The sequence below is a fragment of the Emys orbicularis genome, chromosome 18 (assembly GCF_028017835.1).
Source record: "Emys orbicularis isolate rEmyOrb1 chromosome 18, rEmyOrb1.hap1, whole genome shotgun sequence".
In the NCBI taxonomy this organism is placed as follows: domain Eukaryota; kingdom Metazoa; phylum Chordata; order Testudines; family Emydidae; genus Emys; species Emys orbicularis.
The window spans coordinates 18330105-18350922 of NC_088700.1; the positions used below are offsets into that span (position 1 = coordinate 18330105).

The 20818-nt window shown below is 48.1% G+C and overlaps 1 protein-coding gene across 1 annotated transcript in view; it reads left to right on the forward strand.

Annotated features, from left to right (window-relative positions):
* The first annotated feature begins 9254 nt into the window (after positions 1–9254).
* The window catches only part of WHRN (whirlin), a 107281-nt gene continuing 95717 nt past the window's right edge, over positions 9255–20818 (forward strand). The window contains exons 1-2 of the mRNA XM_065418909.1: positions 9255–9659; positions 9765–9983. Of these exons, the coding sequence (XP_065274981.1) occupies positions 9255–9659; positions 9765–9983 (624 nt within the window). The remainder of the gene's footprint in view (positions 9660–9764; positions 9984–20818) is intronic.

The following is a 20818-nucleotide window of genomic DNA, read 5'->3' on the forward strand; positions in this document are numbered from 1 at the left end:
GTAAGCAGAGCCGCCAAGCATCTTTCAGCCAGGCCGCCTGCCCCACCGTGGGGCCTCTGAACCCAGCCGGGAGGGGTGACAGGGCCAGACTCTGGCTCCCCACCCTGGGGAGGGGCAGAGGCCCACAGGGAGGCCCTGACTGACGGGCTGGTGCTGGGTCCCAGGCCTGCACCAGCCACCCTGCTACCATGACAGGGAGCGTGACACTGCCCCCCATCTCAAGTGTGAGCCCCCAGGTACCCCCTCCATCACCCTCAAATACTCCCTCCCAATATAGACACGCCAGAATACCCCTTCAGCACTCCCGAATATCCCTTCCAACACCCCAAATACCCCTCACAGTACATATCCCACCCCTCCAGCACCCCTAAATACCCCCTCAACTATATTCCCCTCCAACCCCCCAACTGTATCCCCCTCCAGCACTCCCAAAATACCCCCTCCCAGTACACACACCCCTCTAGCACCTCCAGTAACCCCTCAGAGTACACACCCATCCCTCCAGCACCCCCTCAAATACCCCCTCCAACACCCCTCAACTGTACCCCCTCTTCCCTCCCCCGGGCAGTGTCCTCTATTTGGGAACTTGAAGTATGAATTGTACCTACCTGAACTGTACAGTTGGTTTCAAACACAATGAGCTAGATCCTTAGCTGGTGTAAATCAGCACAACCGTCCCTTTAGTGCTCCTAGAGTCCAGTTCTCCTCAGTATTACACCGGTGTAACTCCACTGAGTGTATTTAGGTCCATTCCAGCGCCTATGAAAGCCAGCGGAATGAGACACATTGGATTTATCGGGCTTTGGATCCGGTCCTTAAAGCCGCCTAAGAGAAGAATCAGAGGCAGCTTCATTTTAAAACTAAAACTCCACAGATCACTATCGTAGGCGGCTTGAACCTACAATGTGTCTGAATGGCCTGGATGTACTGTAGTGAGGGGAAAACAAATTACCAGTTGGTTCATTATGAGGTGGTTCCTTCCATGTGTTCACAGGGGGCTAGAGTGTTCGAAGAGCTAAGTTGCCCTCATTTGGACACCAAAATAAGGGGTCAGCTTTTCCGAAGAGCTCAGCCCATTGGGGGAGCAGAGCTCCTTGGAAAATATGGCCTTTGGCTAGATACCTACATGGGAGCGGAGCTCTTTGGGGAATCTGGCCCCAGTTCTCAGTGCTGAGGATTTGGAAGCCTGGCCCTGAGCTGGTTTGAAAATCTAGCCCTGCATTTTTTTTTTTCCATCTGAAATCTTATGAGTTTTAGCTCTTGGATTTACGGGTGCCTGCTCTGAAGATGAATGGACTGTAAGCTTATTAAAAGGGTCAGTGCAGATTGCAAGGGTCAACAATAAGCTTCTTATAAAGTCCCTACTTTGGGATTTTTTTTAATAGCAAATTGCTATTTCGAATTCCCCCTTCAATCTCCTCCACTCTCCAACAGGCTGCACTGCCCCATAACACAGCCGTTCAAATAACTCAGAATCAAAGTCTTGACAGACCCTTGTGGCAGCCTGAGTTGTCTCAGTGACTGTAGCTCCAAACGCTCCCCTCGTGGAAGGATTACAATCTGATTGGGGGCACATCGGACTGACAATTCATCTTTTATCTCAATGACCAGGGCTGACTTCTGCCCCCTGAAATTAGTACACTGATCTCATCCTAGTCCCTAGTGTAACAGTCCACATTACCAAAGCAACAGGCCATTTGTCATGATTGGCAGTCTGTGCTCCAGAGATGCCTGACTCTGTCATAGCAAGATGTGCAGCTAAGGACTGTGAGGCACTGACAAAGCTGTATAGGGGTGTGTTGGGGGAAGCAAAGGAATGATAATACTTAGCTCCCATCCCTAGTTTGCAGAGTGTCAGAAGAAGATGGGATAAGTGTCATAAGCCCCAGTTTATGAGACACCCCCAAGGTCATAAAGTGCACCACTGCCAGAGCTAGAAATAGTACTCTAGGATTCTGACTGCTGCCCTACCCACTACACCACCTCTCTGGATCTCTGCTTCACTTAAGCTACACATTTACTGCAGTCTTCTTTGGCTTATGTTGATATTAGGTTTTACGTCCAAAATGCCCTGTAGGGTATTCAATTCTTTACCTGCATCTTCACACTTGTAAATTAAAAGGGCCAGATCCTCGGGACTTTGCTCCGTGGAAATCAATTGAGCTATGACAATTTACACCAACTGAGGACTAGCTTCATGGAGCTGATGCCAATTTACCTCTGCTGAGGATTTGGCCCCATTGACTCCAAGGAGCAATGCCAGTTTACACAGCCGAAGATCTGCCCCAAAATGATGCAAATTGTCTTGCTTCCCTGCATGTTTCTAGCTCTATTTCCTTTAAAAAAAACCCACACACACGACTCGTACCCAAAGCCGCACTGTTAGGGACCAGTTCTGTGTGGGAACTTAAACGCTCCTACTACATGTTAAATAGTAGCAACTCCCAGAGCATTCCACCTGAATAGCACCACTGAAAATGAGATCAGAATCAGACCCAATGGCTTGTGTTGCCCTCACTCCAGGTGTCAAATGCAATGTTAGTGTAGGTGGGCAGTGTGGCCTAGGCGCAAGTGCACTAGACTGGGACTCAGAAGACTTGGGCTCCATTGTTGACTCTGTAACTGGCCTTCTTGGTGCCCTTGGGCAAGCCATTTCACCGCTCTGTGCCTCACTTTCTCAGTCTGTAAAATAGGGATAATGACGCTGACTGCCTTTGTAAAGTGCCTTATGATCTGTTGAGGAAAAGTGCTATAAGAGAGAGAAATAGTTATTATTGGGCCTGGATGTTATTTAGTTACACTGATCTAAGCCCAGAATAACTGGGCACTGAGATATTACCCAGTGCAGTAGATATTCCTAGGTAGGCAGCCGAATGGAGAGCTGATGTTTCTGGAGTCCACGCTGCTGTGAAAGCGGAATCATTCCAAAATTTGGCCACTTCCGCGAGAGTTGCCATTGTTTACTTTGAGCTGCATTCGGCTGAATTTGTCCCGTTATCTGATGCTTGCTGGGCATGTAGCTGCTTTTAGAGCCAGCAACAATCAAAATGTGTGGGGCCAGCTCAGCATCTACTCTAAGCTCCACCGGCTTGGGTCTGGTAACCAAGAAGGCTGGTCCCCTGGTTAGTGTACTAATGGAGAACTTGCCAACGGCAGGTTCCCTTCCCTGCTCTGTTACAGACTTCCTGTATGAAAATCATTTCGTGTTTGTGCCTCACTTCCCCAGCGATTGAAAAAAGGGATGCTCACACTTTCCTATCTCCCAGGTGTTGTGAGGACAAATATATTAAAGAGTGTGAGGTGCCCAGCATGGGCAACGGGGTATAATAGGCCGGGGGAAGTTAAGCCTCCCCTAATCCAGGCCATGGCCCCGCCCATGCTCCACCCCCGAGGCCCCACCCTCGCTCTCCCCTCCCCTAAGCCAGCAGGGGCTCAGCCTGCCAGCAGCCCAGGCTGGCTAGGGCAGGCCAGCCCAGGGGTCCGGCTGGCTCGGAGGTCAGGCCAGTGCTCGAGCTGGCCAGTGACCCGGGGGACGGGCTGGTGCTCGGGCCGGCTGGTGGCTCAGGCCGGCCAGCAGCCCAGGGAGCTTGGGTGAGCCGGCTCAGGGCAGCTCAGGTGGGCCAGCCCCAGGGTCAAGCCGGCTCAGACCGGCTGGTGGCCCAGAGATTGGGGCGGTTCAGCTGGGGCTCCTCCAGCCACAGTGGGGGGGGGGTCCCAGGGCTCCGGCAGAAGAGTGGGGGCAAAAGGGGCAGGGTAGAGGCAGGGCCTTGGGCAGAAGGGGCCAGGGGCTAGCCTCGCCAAAGGGCAGGTTCACCTGCCTCCCCTGGTGCCCAGGTACAACAATGATGGGGGCTGTGACAAAGTCCCTCCTCTATCTTGGTGGGTCCTGCACTTATTGGCGGATTTTCTTGCCCCAGAGATTCACCATGTGGGTTGGGGAACAGCCCAGAGACCTTCCCCTCTGGAAGAACCCACAGTCCAGGTCAATTGGGAGATTTGGGGGGAACCCAGGCCCGCCCTCTACTCCGGGTTCCAGCCCAGGGCCCTGTGGACTGCAGCTGTCTATAGTGCCTCCTGTAACAGCTGCATGACAGCTACAACTCCCTGGGCTACTTCCCCATGGCCTCCTCCAAACACCTTCCTTATTCTCACCACAGGACCTTCCTCCTGGTGTCTGATAACGCTTGTACTCCTCAGTCCTCCAGCAGCACACCCACACCCTCTCACTCTCAGCTCCTTGCACCTCTTGCTCCCAGCTCCTCACACTCACACCACAAACTGAAGTAAGCTCCTTTTAAAACCCAGGTGCCCTGATTAGCCTGCCTTAATTGATTCTAGCAGCTTCTTCTTAATTGGCTCCAGGTGTCCTAATTAACCTGCCTGCCTTAACTGGTTCTAGCAGGTTCCTGATTACTCTAGTGCAGCCTCTGCTCTGGTCACTCAGGGAGCAGAAAACTACTCATCCAGTGACCAGTATATTTGCCCTCTACCAGACTCCTGTACCCCACTGGTCTGGGTCTGTCACAGGGCGTACAAATACGCTAGATAGACAGATTCTCCATGGCGGTTTTTAGGCATTAATGTGTGGTCGGTAACAACTACTTTGAAGGGATTCTATTCTACTGTTAACTCTTTACCTTTTTTGCCCTTCCCTTGTTTTTTTTAATTTCTGTTGCTGCTGTTGTGTTGTTTAGTTTTGCTCACTTTTCTGCCATATACTGTATTGTCCTTTTTTCCCAATTACATTGGCTGTTCCATCTGCTTATTTATCAGAGTTAGAACCCAAATTAGGAATCTGCCAGTTTTTGTTTTGTTTTAAACAAAGCCCTGAATGAGCCAACAAAGCTTTGATACATAAAACTACTTGTAATGCAGCTGTTAAAGCCCTTTCATTATATCCGTGAATAAAATGAATTCTATTGCCATCGAGATGCATCTGATAGATTAAGTTTAATCCTCCTCTATTGCTTTGGATAGAAGGCACTTCAGCAAAGGATAGAGAGAAAGAGAGACTTTAATGACTCTGGAATAGAAAATGGTTTTCGCTCATGTGCCAAAGACAGAGGAAAAGGAAAGATTAAATGAAAATGTACATAATAAACAAATTAATCAACCAATGAGACCCTGTAGTCACAATGCATTTTTCAACTGATTTTTCTCCTGAAGCTTCATGTTCTAAGCTTAGCAAAGGTCACAAGTGAAATGAATTTGAAGGTATGATCTTACCTTGGAAAGAAGAACGCTCGTGGCCTGCAGTCATTCCACCTCAAGCAATGGGCTGGCTCCATTTTGGATGGGAGACCTCCAGAGTATAGATAGGGGAAGGGATCCAATCCCCTGGTGTCATGCCAGGGGACCCTGTGCTGCCGGAAGGTCCATCTCTCAGTTTATTATTGTTTTGTTTATGTTACGGTAACATACAGAGGCCTCACCTAAGACCAAGGCCCCATTGTGCCAGACACTGTACACACACGGTGAGTGAGAGCCCCTGCCCAGAAAAGCTGACAATCCAAACAGAGAAGACAGACACTGTGTAGGAGCAGAAAGAGAGGTTCAGCAACTTGTCCAAGGTCACACAGCAGGTTGGTGGCAAAGTGTAGACCAGAAACCAGCTCCTCTGAGCCCCAAACTACTGCCTTACCCACTAGACCATGTTGCTTCATTAATGCCCTGATCGTTTGTGGTCATTTAAGCTACCATAACATTTCTCTTTAGAAATGGGGGTGTTACCCCTTCTGCCATAGCTGTCTCCCTGGGTTAATGTTCTCCCTTACATTTCTTCTTTCTGTCATAATTGGATGTAGTATCCTTCTTTACTTCCTGTCCTAGATTGCTGTGTCATGCGATGTTTAGGAGCTGCCTTTAGGATTCCACTGAGGAGTGACTGCATTTAATGGTAAGTGTAAATGGACCCTACATAGCCAGAATGTACCAGATGGGGATTTTGTGAGGCTATTTAGCCAGTGTTTATGGAGTGCTTTGAGTTTCCTAAATGAACGGAGCTGTATTATATGATCCAAAGACCAAGGAAGTTGATGGAAAGACTCCATTTGACTTTGATGGGTTTGGATGAGGCCCTTAGGCCCAGAGTCAGCAAAGCATTTAAGTACCTGCTTCAATTTAAGCAGGGACATAAGCCAGTCCCTATTCAGAAAAGTAAGCATGTACTTAAGTCCTGTTGACATCAATGGGATGTAAATATGATTAAATTTAAGCATGTTCTTAAATGCTTTGATGAATCACAGCTTTAGTGTAGATGACTTATTACTATTATTATTATTAACCAGAATTAATAATTATTAAACATATTAGCTATTATTAATTACTATTATTATTAACAACTTGGATTGGCACATCAGCAATGGAAAAAATACTCTCAAGGGTCAAATAACCAGTTCACTCTGAAGGGGCAGTGGACATCCAAACCAAGGTATTCTCCTCAGAACAGTGTGTAAACTGACTCTTATTCTCTGACCTATAGGCTGGCCCAGAGCAGCTTTTAGATACACTGAGATCTTCCTTTCCCATCATGTCATTTCTAAACAATTCATTCACTATCAGGGAGGAAACAGAATTCTGGGTCCCAGCTGCACAAAACACCAGAGTAAACTGCACAGTTTGCGAGCAGATCTGAAGGTACTTATGCAAGATGGATGGGGGGAAACTACCAGTGAAATATCAGCCTATTCCCCTTCCAGCCTGTTGCCAGTGTACGGTGAGGACTTGTGATCTCACACACACATACACACACAAACACATTTTGCATGTTAAAGGGATGGAAACAATCCCGTTTCACCATTTTCACACCCTGATCCTTCCCTAGGCAATGACTCATTAGTTACAATGGGTCTGATCCACCAGTCCTGGCACTCTCTTTTTCTCACTGAAATCAATGGCTAGACAAGGAAGGCAGGATCAGGTCTCAGACTGTACAGCACTGTTATTACCCAAAACAAAACAAACATACTAAACCCCTTATTTAGGCTCCAATCCTGCAATGGGCTGCATGCAGACAGAGCCCTGCACTTGCATGGAGCCCAATTAACCTCTATGGGGCTCTGCATGTGGGCAGACCCATATAGCTGACAATGCAGGGTTGGGACCTGTGTTTGTAAGATCTTTGGAGCAGGTATGGTCTCTTGCTCTGTGTCTGTACAGCACCTAACACAAAGGGGACCTAATCTCAGTTGAGGTCCCTGAACCCCATAATACAACTACTATCCTTATTAGTAAAAAGATTAGAGGTTAATCACATATGGAGATGAATTATTAAACCCAGTCATGACAACTATAATTGGAGAGGAGAGCGGCATGGTTTAATGGCCTAAACATCTAAGTCCATCTCTTCCACAAACACCCTCTGTGGGCTTGGGCAAACCACTTCATCTCTCTGCTTCCAATGTTATTAAACAAGAGTGATCATTATCCATCTGTCTCTGTAGGCACTTATTATAGCCAAGATTTACTCGTGATTTTGGTTGCCTAATTTTCTGGTGCCTGACTATAAATGGGCCTGATGTTAGAAAGTGGTCAGCACTCATACTCTACAAATCAGGCCTCGCTCAGGTGCCTCAGTGTGAACCCCAAAACTGTATCCCTCAGAGTCACCAGCCACTTCTGAAATCTCACCAGCATATCAGGGAATGGGAGCTACCTAGCAAAGATGTGTGCTGAGAATTAATTGCCTGATGTTCCTAAAGCACACTGAAGATGGAAAGTGCTGGGTAAATATGAAGTTTTATTTTGAGTATAATGGGAAAACCAAGCTAAGGACGTTTGAACATTAACCGCATGCCACAGAAATTAGCTCCTGGGTAGACAATTCATTCCCACATTTGACAGTGGCACCTCAGACAACTTGTTTGTACATTTTTAAAAAAAGGTAGCAAAGAGAATTTCAGTATGTCTAAACAACTGGCAACAAAGAGAAGGTCTGACCTTTCTCTCAGTTGCACCAGTTTTGCACTGGCGTATCTCCTTTGACTTCAACGGAGTCACTCCTGATTTACCCTCGTGTACAGGATAAGAGCAGCATCAGACTCACAACGTTCAAACTCAGAGACACTTCACATCCCCTTCCAGAACAGCACATCCCCGGCTGTGAAATTTGCAAATCCATTCATTGTATTTCCTCTCAACTGCTCTTCTCTCACGTCCTCTTTGCTTAATAAACAATTCGCTGCCTTGATCTAGGAGTCTCTCCATGCATGCGAAATTACTGTGTGAAATTGCTTGTCCCCTGCAGTTATAATGGCAATGGGGGATTGCAGAGGTTGTCTCTGCTTTTACAAAATAGAAAGAAAGAAAGAAAGAAAGAAAGAAAGAAAGAAAGAAAGAAAGAAAGAAAGAAAGAAAAGGCACCGCAGTTCTCCTGTATCCAAGCCCACAATGAGCCTGCAACAGTGAGAGGCCCCCATGCCCCATCCCCGAACTGGACTGTATCACCCTGGACTGTATCACCCCGTCTCCTGGCAACCGGAGAGCAGTAGGTAACACGTCATTTCCGGAGGAGCTGCTGACAGGGGGCGGGCCCTGGCGAGCCGGCACCAGGGGAGCGGACGGGACCCGGGGCAGGCGCTGGCTCAACAGTTTGGCAAAGTCGCTCTCCGGAGCCCGATCCAGCGGCAGCGGGGCCCGGCGGGAGCCGGGCGCGGGCTCCGGGGCCGGGCGGGGACCCCGGCCGCTCAGCGGCGGGAGAAAGGGACTGGAGAGCAGGAGACCTGGAGGAAGGGAGCCGAGGGTCCGGGCACCGCTCTTGGCCCGCGGGGGCAGATTGGGAGCGAGGTCCAAGGTTGCTCCCGGCTGCGGGGGCTGGAGACAGCCCGGCGGGGGGCTCCCCGCCTCTGCCAAGGCGAAGAACAAGCCGGGGGGGGGGACCCCGCTGCAGCGCCTGGGGCGTGGGGAGAGATCGCTTCTCCCCGGACACTGTCTGCAGGAGACCCGGGACCAGGGCAGACTGGGGACCGGGGGGGGGGGGGGCTTTCCAGCTACTTTCCAGCTTCTCCGCTGTGCACGGCGCGGGCCCAGCCCCAGTCTCTGCTCCAGGGAGGGTGTGTTCGGGGGAGGGGGCTTCCCCCTTCTCTCATGGCTCCTCTGCCCTGTGGGCTGAGCCCCTGGCCGAGCCGGCGAGCCGCCCCTTCCCCGCGGCGGGGGCTCTGGGCTGACTGAGGGAGAGCAGGGGGCTGCCGGAGGATGCTCTGACCGGGAGGCACACCCCGGCCCCAGGCAGCGGGGTCCCCCTGGGCTGCGGGGCGATGAGCGCCGGGCTGGACCGCATGTCCGTGACCTCCTCCGGCTCCAGCTCCCCGGGCCCGGCGGCGGCGGGGGCTGGCAGCCGGCTGCTCTCGGCCAACGTGCGGAAGCTGCACCGTGCCCTGAACCTGCTGCTGAGCGAGCCCGAGCGGGAGCAGTTCATCCACTGCCTGAACGTCTACCACGCCCGCCGCAACGTCTTCGACCTGGTGCAGACCCTCCAGGTCCTGCTGGACAGCCCGGACAAGCGGCAGCTGCTGCCCATGCTGCGCCTGGTCATCCCCCGCTCCGACCAGCTGCTCTTCGACCAGTACACCTCGGAGGGGCTCTACCTGAAGTCCGGCTTCCTGCCCGGCTGCAGCGCCGGGGGCGCCCCCCTGGCTGCGCCGCCCCCGCCCGCGGCTCCTGTCTGGCCCCAGCCCGCTCCTCTGCCCCCTCCCAGGAGAGCCGGGCCGGACTTCAGCACCGCCGCCGACGGGACAGCTCCCCTGGCGGGCCCCGCCTCGGAGGAGCTGCGCGGGGCGGTCCGGCAGGTGAGCCTGAAGAGGAACAAGACCCACGAAGGATTGGGCTTCAGCATCCGCGGGGGCGCTGAGCATGGGGTGGGCATCTACGTCTCCCTGGTGGAGCCGGGCTCCCTGGCAGAGAAAGAAGGGCTCCGGGTCGGGGACCAGATCCTGAGGGTCAATGACAAGTCGCTGGACAGGGTGACCCACGCCGAAGCTGTCAAGGTAGGTGAAATGCGGGGGGGGGGGGGGGGGGAGCTTCTTTGGCGATTGGGCTGAATAAGCTGAGATGTGGAGCAGTGGTTCTCACCCCTTCCCAGACCACCACCACCCTCCTCACTACCCTGGATCCTCCCACCGTCTCCCCCCATTGAGCAAGGTGGGGAGGGCAGCATGGTTTTGACCCCCAGATTGTGAACCTTAGACCCCTGAAGACCGTGGGCAGGATTCTGTCTCTGGCACAGCTGTGTAAATCCTGAGCAACTCCAAACATTCAGCGGCGTGGCCCCTGGTTTGCCCCTTTGAAGGAGAGATCAGAATCACTCCCAGGGCATGCTGGAAGGGCGAAAAACTGGCATTAACAATGCACAGGGACATGCCAGTCGGTTTACTGTAGAGATTGTAATAAATAGTAAAGGGTGGGAATATACTGCACACAACCACTATCTGAAAGTGCTTCTCAAAGGTGGACAAGTATCATTATCCTATTTCCAAATGTTTGTCTATCTAGTTAGAGACCCCATTACCATAGAGTCTGAGCACCTCAGTAACATTCATGGATCCCCCCCCCCACACACACAGATTGCAGTTCTGTGGGGCTGTCATCTCATTTTGCAGTTGGGGAAACTGAGGCACAAAGAGACTAAGTACCTTGCTCAAGGTCATACAGGAAATCAGTGATTAAAACTGGATCTGCCTCGTATCTTATCCACTAGACCATCCTACCACCTCCCACAGGTAAGGAAACTGAGGAACAGAGTGGCAAAATGACTTCCCCTCACCCCCCAACCAAGCCCATACAGTGATTCAGTGGCAGTGCTAGGAACAGAACCCAGGTTCCCTTTCTTACCGCTAAACCAGAATGATAAAGAGAATAGTTACACACCTGGGTTGCCGGCTGCTCAGGAACGTTCCCTGCATGCACTCCGTACAACGGCTCCCCAACCTGCCCCTGAGAGCGACTGTAATACAAATAAATAAGAATGACCGTGGCACCATAAGTCAGAGTTCGCCAGCCAGGGGACTAGGTGGCGGGTATCCACAGAAGGAATTTTACAGCCGCAGCTCGCTGATGCGAACCTAACTCAGGTTCGAGTGACCAAAAGTTGTTGCCATCTGACAGCAAGATGTTTTGGTGAAATAGGTTGGTGGGCTCAATTCGGAGACTTCCCATGGCACAATAGTTGGCAATCTTAGCAGAACAGCCAAGGGGTCAATGAGCCTGACAGGCTGGCCCATAGGGCTGAGGTACGTTGGCAGAGCTGGGGAGGGGAGGTCAGGGGCTGGAAGTCTGTCTTGCAGTTGTCTGTGCTTTAGTTCTTCTGTGGATAACTGAAGCACTTTGGTTTCCAGCCCAGTCAGTTTGGTACCTTTCACCAGCACTTGCTTCTACAATCCCTTACTCCTGTGAGTAGTCACAGTGATTTCAATGGGGATGACCTGGTGAGTAAGGATTGCTTGCATAAAAATGTACAGGATCAAACCCTTCATTTTTAAACTGTCAACTTTCCCCTTCCCAACATTTTAAAATCTCTACCCCCAGGCAAAAGAAATTTGTTCCAAGCTGAAATTTAGGTATAAATAATCTCAGGACCAGACTGAAGTTTTTAACATTTAAAGAAAAATTACAGGAGAATAAAAATGAAATCTTATCAATTTAATATGCTATTCTGTGCTCGCAAAACTGAAAGAAAATTTCTGTTGCATGGTGCAGTGGTTAGAGATGGGGACTGGGTGCCAGGACTCCTGAAGTCCATTCATAGCTCTGCCACTGACTCAACCTTGTATCCTTGGACAATTCACTTAAGAAGCTCTGTCATAGACTCATAGACTCATAGACTTTAAGGTCAGAAGGGACCATTATGATCATCTAGTCTGACCTCCCGCATGATGCAGGCCACAAAAGCTGACCCACCCACTCCTGGAATAATTCTCTCCCTTGACTCAGCTGTTGAAGTCCCCAAATCATGATTTAAAGACTTCAAGTCGCAGAGAATCCTCCAGCAAGCGACCCCTGCCCCATGCTGCGGAGGAAGGCGAAAAACCTCCAGGGCCTCTGCCAATCTACCCTGGAGGAAAATTCCTTCCCGACCCCAAATATGGCGATCAGCTGAACCCCGAGCATGCGGGCAAGATTCTCCAGCCAGACCCTCCAGAAAAAGTTCTCTGTAGTAACTTTTAATATCTCTCTATTTACCCACTGGTAAAATGTAGATAACCATATCTACCTTCTTCACATGAATCTTTTTAAGCTTCATTAATTAGTGTTTGTGTAAAACACTCGGAGCTTCTTGTCTGAACAGTAGTGTTCGATAAAATTTTTTGCCAAGGGGCTATTCCATAATAAGGTCTCCTGGTGGGTATTTTGAAATGATCAGGATACAAAATGGAAGCTCAGAAATTATCTACACATGGGCTGAAACTTTTTCAAACAACCATTTCATCACATATTCAGGGTAACGGGCATCTTTCAGAGCTCTTGTGGTCCGTTGATGAAGAATGATGCGTATAATACACATTGATGGCACTGAAGAAACCCCGCTCCTTCTTTTAAAAGGCAATCACATAACGATTCACATAGCTAGCCAGGGTGACGCCTCGGGAGATTTTAAAACGGAGTGAAATTAATGCATCGTATTGCTGTGCCGCTTTTGAAATAAACCCCAAGGAAATGCAAAGCTGAAAACCTATTTCAAATAACGTTAGGGATCTGACTTCAAAAGACACAACTCAGGGTTAAGGTATAAACGCCATCCATAACCATAGGTGCTGGAATTAGGGGTGCTGCAGCACCCCCTGCCTTGCAGTAGCTTCCATTATATACAGGGTTTACAGTTTGGTTCAATGGCTCTCAGCACCCCCACTATAAAAATGGTTCCAGCCCCCCTGTCCATAACTCACTGTGTTGTATGCAGTTATAGTAGGTTCCTGAGAACTTAAGAAGATCGTCTACACCATTTGAGCTGCAATGACAAAGTGAGTTAAGGATACAGTTCAGTCCTTTACTCCTTGCCCAACCTCCCCCTGAAATCAATAGAGATCAAATTCAGCCTTGGCGTAAGCATGTGCAACACCACTACAGTCAATAGACCAAATTCAGGTCTCAATTACACCAGGCTAAATCTGGAAACCTCCACCTACGTCAGTGCATTACACCAGCATAAATGATAACAGAATTTAGTCCAATGGGCTAATGCCAGGGCTAATTGGCCCTTGGGAGTTTAAGGTGCACAAGAATTCAGGCCCAGAGAAATGTGTGCGATTTTTCTTCCTGTGACTTAGGGTTATTGCTGATATAAAATGTGAGCAGAGTTTAGTACCAGCTGGGGTCCTTTCCTAGCACAAAAACATAAATCACTCTAATAAGATTCCCTGAACATTGTCTTGTCCAGAAGTTTGCTTTAAATTATTAGGGGAGAGTAGCTTTCCTTCTAAAGCGGTCTGATTAAAGTGTGCTTTCCAGCCTTCTGAGGGGTATTAGTCTGGTTCCCCATTTAGTTGAAAAGGAGTATGCCTTCCCTACTGCATTCTGATCTTAATTGTCCTGCAGCGAAAATCCACTGTCTGTGTCTGGAGACTTAAGTATATGCAAAGCATGCTACCGTAAGATAGGAGCAATCAAAGCTCATTCTTCAGGGTACAAGGTGACCACCACAGGAGTCAGGAAGGAATTTCCTCTCTAGTCATTCTGCCATTCCCCTCGCCTGCTGCATTTATGGGTTTCTTTCCTTCTTCTGAAGCATCACATATTGACCACGGACAGAATCATAGCCTGCCAGTGGTCTGATCCAATATGGCATCTCCCAGATGCCCAGATTACACAATGATGGGTACTGTACAAAAGCATAGGCAAACCGTCAGTCATTCAGATAAGATAAATAAAAACATAGGTTCATGGAGTCTATTAAATGAATTCACAGAGTGACTAATACATACATCTCAGTAGGCCAAGGTAGTTCAGTCACTTTCGCCTTTTTTTAGCATTTGATCCTGTATCTGACCTTGCAAAAATAATCTAGTCTTTCCTGCATTCTTCCACGAAGGAAGCGAGAGAGACCGAGTCTGACATGGGGTAGTTCCTCTTTCTATTGGCTGCTGTCCCCATAGACAATCCATAGAATAGTAATTATTTCAAACGAGTCTTACAACGACAGGCTATCCTGAGAGTGGAAACTTGGCTCCAAGATAAGACTGCCACGAAGCCAGACAAAGGAGACATAAATTGATGAGTTACATACCATTCCACCTGAAAATTTACTGTTGTGCCGTGACTTGGATATTGGACTGAAGCTATTTTAGTGTAAATGAGAGAAAAAGTAGGATTCTGACATAAGTAGCTAGATTACCTGAGCACTCCAAATCAAATACACGTAATGACTGGCTTCTTAACCCAGTGCGAGTGCTGGGGGTTTATGCCTAGCCTGCTCCGTAGTCTGTATGTGTTTCATCCAAATCAAAATTAAATGACTTCATTACAATTGTAGCTCCATCGCTCTAGCACTCAGGGGCTTATCAAAAGCACATTGTAATTTAAATCATGCTCTAAGTGAAGATGTTTGCATTGTCTCTATGCTTTCTAGTGCTCACCTGGTGGTGTTTACTCTTGCTACAGTATATCCTGGGTATTTTAGCAACAGACAAATGAGTGTATGTTTCACTAAGCCATAATATTTTGTCCAACACACTTTCAATTCAAAAACAATGTGAGCTATGTATCACACAAGGAGACATTTCTCCTCTTCACTTATTGTAGGGTGAACCGATGTCCCGATTTTATAGGGACAGTCCCAATATTCGGCGCTTTTGGTTATATAGGTGCCTATTACCCTCCACCCCCGTCCCGATTTTTCACACTTGCTGTCTGGTCACCCTAGCTTATTGTCAGGTTCTTATTTTGCAGCTCATTTGTTTCAGTTTGAAGGAAACAGATAATTGGGCCAGATCCTCTGCTGGCGTAAATCAGCAGAATTCCAATGAGTCCGATTCCAATCTAAGCGACACCAATGTAAATCTAGAGTAACTCCACCAGAATCAATGGAACTGCATGGATTTACCACAAAGGATCTGGCCTGATGAGTTTGATTCTGATCTCATTCCTGCTGGTGAAGATCCAGAGTAACGCCACCAAAGTCAGTGGACCCACCCTCGATTTGCACCAGTGTAACTCAGATCAGCATCTTTGAAAGGATTCTGTGATCTCCTTTCAGGGATAAGGAGCCAGGGCAGAGGCTGTGAGGAGACAGATCTGTGCTGGAAAGCAAAATAAATACAGAATACAGTAGAGCGATGTGACAGCTCACAAGTAGTCTATCCTTTTAGCAGGTGTGTTCCCCTTGTGCAGTTCTGTCTGAGAAGACTTGTTTGTGATGGAAGAGGTTCAGGTGGACAAAGGGTGGATTTTATCCATTTGTCCTTGTTTGCCTCAGTTTGGTACACAGGGTGTTAATTCACTCAGAGGTGTTCTTTTCTTCTCACACTCTGCCTCTGCCAAGCAGGCGTTTTAAAAAAAAATCAAATCAAACCTCCTTTGAATTATTTTTAACAGTCTATTCACTTGGATACACAAGGCAGTAAGCCGGGCAATCTTTTAAAAGGCTATAATATTCTGTCCAAGTTATAAAGAGCTCCAGCTGCTGGTTCTCTAGTGGGGCACCGTGCAGCATTGCTAAGGCACTGCTGAGAAGCGACAAAAGAGACATGCTGATCTGAAGCTTGAAAATATATTTAGAACAATCCTGCCTGCCAGACAATTTAAAAGAACACGAGCCTCATTTTGTCGTTTCTGGTTGCTGCCCAATTAATCGATTAGCATATTTGACACTCCTTCCTTGCTACGATTGATAATTGCCATTGCATTTCACCAGACATTCAGCTGAAGCAGTTTGTACGGATGAGTGTACTCTTTAACCCTCCGGATACTTGCATTTTCCAGACTGCCAGACAAATGATTGGTGAGGCAAGATAGATAGACAGAGATCCCCGTTTCCCCAAAAGGTATCAGACTTGTTCTTATAAAAGCTTTTACTCATACAGATTGTGCTGGGTTAGCTCATCTGTACATTTTAGAAGCCGGTGTACAAACCAGTGGCCAAAACTGAATCTCTAGAGTGGTTGCAGCAAGGACAAGATGGATGTGAATAGTAGGATTACCATTCATCTCCCCCGATAATTAGCTGGAGGCGACATCTGAATCCTTGGTAAATGGATCTTGGGTGGGTGTGGGTTTGTTTGTTTTTTTAATTGCACTACAACAACAACAAAATCAATACAAGGAAAAAATGATCCCAAACACAGACATCTAAAAAAATAGCCTTGGGCTTCTGCTCTGTTTCGCTCTCCTGCAAGCAATGTACATTTGAATTCTAGCAGCATGCTGAGCTCACAGGGGGACAGGGGAAGTAATCAGAGTCCCCAGGATTTTCCAGTCGAGGAGAGGGGATGGGTTGGCTATTTGAGTCAGAAACGTTTGTATTTTAACTTTGTTTTAATGCTCTTCAAATGCTACTCCTTTTAATTACACCAGCAAATCAGGAGTAATTCTTGCAATCGACGGAGTTACACAAGTGTAAAAGAGGTAAGGCCCTACGTCTCTCTGTACCCCAGGTTGCCAGCTGTAATACAACGCTAATAATGCTTCATTTCTCCCACCTGTTGTCTCTCTAGTCTGGCTAGATAGTAAGCTCTTCAAAGCAGGGACTGTCTCTTACCATTTGTGTACACAGTACCTGGTACATTAGGGGCCAGTAGGCAATGCTGGAATATAAATGATAAGAAAATCCTGTGACATTCGCTGGAATGTCGTAAAGAAACATTTCTGCATCAGTGAAGAAATACACAAACTGACCCAACAGAGAAACTTCTCTTTTCAGCCCAACTATGTATTAGAAGAAAACTAAAATGTAGGGTGCAGAATAATTCATGGATTAAATTCTTTATTTTCTCTGTCCCCCCTCCCTTCTAGTTAGGCTGACGGATTTGGGGTACTTTTCTCAATGTCATGCCTACGCAGAGAATTACAGAAGTCTAAATCACTGGCAGTCTCATTTAAACTGACAACACATTTACTAGAGTTGTTTTGCTTTGCTTCTTAGATGGTGCATTACCCGAATGTTCCTCATTGACAAATGCAGAGTGCACATATTATCCCACTGTAAAGAAAATCAACAGCTCATGAATCAGGGATCCACCTAGAATACAGAGACATCAATGACCCCATTTTCCTCTCAAGCCCACAACCCTCACTATTTGGGCTTAAAATGTTGCATTCTGCACAACACTGGGAAGGGAGCCAGCAATAGAAAGGGCTGTGTGGGCTGCTGGTAATTAGACCTGATTGATTTTCTTTTTTAAATGGAAAAGGACTTCATTTTCCATGAATTTGCTTTCATTATTTTCTGTTTTGTTCAATGAAAAACCAAATACCAAAAAATGTTGCGTTTGGGTCCCCCCCACACACACACACACTAGAATTTTTCCTTCCCCCCTTTTCTCAGCAGCAGGGGAAAGGGAAAAGAAAAAGGGAAGAACTGGGGGAAAAATAGAGAATGCCAATGTTTTGTATTATGGTCAAAAATCCAGTGTGGGGTGTGTGTGTTTGCTTTATTATTGTATTTATTATTTATTTATTATTTATTATTATTATTAAAATTTCAAACAAAACAAAAATTCTTTTCAAACGTTCAGTGAAAAATCCTCACTAGTCTTTGACTAGCTGTACTGGTGATAAGGATTCACAGGGCAGTTGTTCCAGGCCTGGGCATCAAAGAGATTTGGGGTAGTGCCAGAGTCTGGGCTAGCTTCTTCTACTGCAGCATGCAGCCAGGTTCTGAGGTAGCCAGGGAGAACGCCCTGGGGACCTGGAGCTTTCCTCGGTCATCCTCAGGTGCCTGCACCTAGCAAAGAGGTGGGGATCAAACCTGCCTACACCCCACACTGGGCCCTCTAAAGGCCTGTGAACAAATGTGCATATATTTACATAAGTATGTATGCTCATTTGCATGTTCACCGACTATTTGAAAACCAAAATATATTTTAATTTCCACATTTTTCAGGGCCAGATTGGCTGTTCCCTCCTGTATTGACTCCAGAGACTCCTTAAAAAAATGGAGACTTCACCTGACGTCCCCTGTCTCTATCCCCATTGTGATTTTTCCCTCTCTCATTTCTCACTGCTCGTCCTCCCCTGAGAAATCTCAAGTCTGCCTCCTCTCTGTGTCTGCTCCCCCATCCCGCACTCCTATTTCTGTCCCCAGCTCTCTTGCCCCATCTCCTTTGTCTCTGTCCCTTCCCAGCTGTCCCATAGCACACACACTTTAGGCACAGGGCAAAGGGGAGAGGGCAGGCTCCAGTGGCAGCTGGGAGGGAAAGCTGTGAAAAAGACTAAGCTCTGGCCAAGTAAATCCTGAAGCAGCAGAAGGCAGGGATGGGGCCGGGGCAAAGAGTGGAAAGCCCGATCCTTCGGACAAAAGCCGGGGGCTAGGCTGCTCTAGTGGGAAGCCACAGAAATTAGGGTGAATGGGGGAGACACAGTGAGGGTACTGACAATGAGGGATTGTGGGTGCAGCTGAAACCCTGTGGAGAGGAGGTCAGAGACAGGCCCTTCATGGGAAGAGTCAAGGCCGCAAAGTCACTGGGCCGGCCCAGAAATGTGTCAGGCCCTGTGTTCACGATACAAACCACACTCAGAACTGCTGTAGTAAAGGATTTCCCCCGGCCTTGTCCTTCAGCCCCCGCTGGAAGGGTATAAGCTCAATTCAGTTCATCGCACTGCCAGACAGGTCCAAGTAGCTTGAAGACTCTGGGCCCAGTTCTGCCATCAGATATTCCCACTCAGGTCACACGTGAGCCTGACGGACGACTACAGCCCAGTCACACAGCGGGGGCTTGCTGGGGCTGCAGTTCTGATCAGGATGGAGCCAGACCCCCGCTAGGTTTGGTTTGCTTCTTGTTGTCTCTTAGTCATTTTTTGGCATTGGTGAAAGGTGCTGGGCTGGCAGCCCTGGGGAACGGAGGCCTCTCTTTCTGCACAGGTACAGGATGGGCCGTTTCAACTGCCTCCTCACAGCCCTGCCAAGAGGGAGCCTCTCTAGAGGGAGAGCAGCCTCCATAGGTCATTCATAGGCTGCCAGTAAGGGAAGCAGTTAGTGATAACTGCGACCCAGTCTGGATAAGGCTCCGGAATAGGACTCAGGAACTGTGGGTTCTACCCCTGCCTTGGCCACCCACCTGCTCTGTGGCCTTGGGGAAGTTACTTCATTTTCCCTCTCTGGGCCTGTTTCTCCTCCCGCCCTTTGTCTGACTCACCTATTCGACTCCAAGTTCTTTGGGACAGGGAGTGTCTGTCGTATGTTCGTGCAGTGCCCAGCACAAAGGGGCTCCAGGCTCAGCTGGGACATCTAGTTGCTGCTGGGATACTATTAATAATAAGTGTGTTCCCTCTCCAGGGAGAAGGTCTCTGGGAGATAAGAAGTGCATGCTTCAGTGACACCAGGCCCCTTCCCCCTTTTGTATGCCTGGATTGTCTGCTCCTCCCATCGGCACAGAGGGGCGCTCTAAGCCACAGGCAGCAAATGGTCTCATTTTAAAAGTGCATTTCTTTCCCCCCCCTCACCTGTCCTCCATAACAATGCTGGAAGCTCCCTCTGTGCTATTGACAATTGGTTGTTCTTGTCCAGCCTAATTGGGTCCAAAGGGCCAAGAGTCGAGGATGTTCAGCTATTTGATTCACCCGTCTCTTCTAATAGGGACATGCCAGGAGAATGCATGAAACAGTGGTTGTGCAAACTTCTGCGTGTTGTTTCTGCCATGTGTTAAGACTCAATCCCTTTCTTTCTCTCGCTCCTTCACTCTTTCATGCCCGATGTTTCTATTCTGAATGGAATCAATGCAAAACTGTGTGGGAGTTTTTCAATTATCTAGAACCTCAGCACTAGTCTTTGCAGTTTGCAAACGGGGGATAATTACCCAGGCAGAGGAATGCACTCCTACCCTCTGAATAGCTCAAGAAACCAAACAGGTCTGTTATTGATAGAGTCTGTTATTGATAGAAGAAAAGGTGGGAGGGGAAAAGGGGGGGATAGAAGGATGGCCGTGAGTTAATGCTCCTTGTATCCGGCTGTGTTCTACAGCAGTGCCACTAACCAAATGAATTGGAATAGATTGCTCATTTCATTAGCAGCGAAGGTAAGCGAGTGAGCCGCAGCCGTCTGAGATGGGCCTTTTATTCAGGCTGCCAGGAAACTCGTTGTGATTAATGGCCATTGATTTATGACATCTGCATTCCTGCTGAGGGGCTTATGAGGGCCAGGGAGAAGTTTTAAGAAGGCTTCTCTCTTTCAGCTTCCTCAGAGCGAGGACTGGTCAAGAAAAGAAAAAGCAGGGAGGAGAAGGGAAACAAATTCTGTCGATCTCATTGGGCACTATTGACATAAATGAATTTTCCCAAAGGATGGAATAAGTCAGAAGATTGATCCTAGCAAATAAAATGCTGTATTGCAAATCCATTTAATAGCACCATGCAGCAGGCAGGGTATTTATATTAATGACTCATTAAAGCTAGAGATTTTGGGGTAAATAGGCTATTTTAAAAGTGCTTTAAAATAAAAGAAATCTACTTAAATCATGAAAGACTGAATAGACAATTAAAGAATAGAGGGAATCAATAGCCTTATAAAATCTGTCCTGTCCCTGTCTTTGGCACTTGCTTCCCATACTACTACTTACGGATGATTAGTGTCTGCTTCCCGGCTGTGATTTTTGTAAGGGTGGTCCCCTGATGCTACCATTCTCCAACGCCGCTTGACTTGTTTCCTTTAGCTCCTCTCCCTACACACACACACACA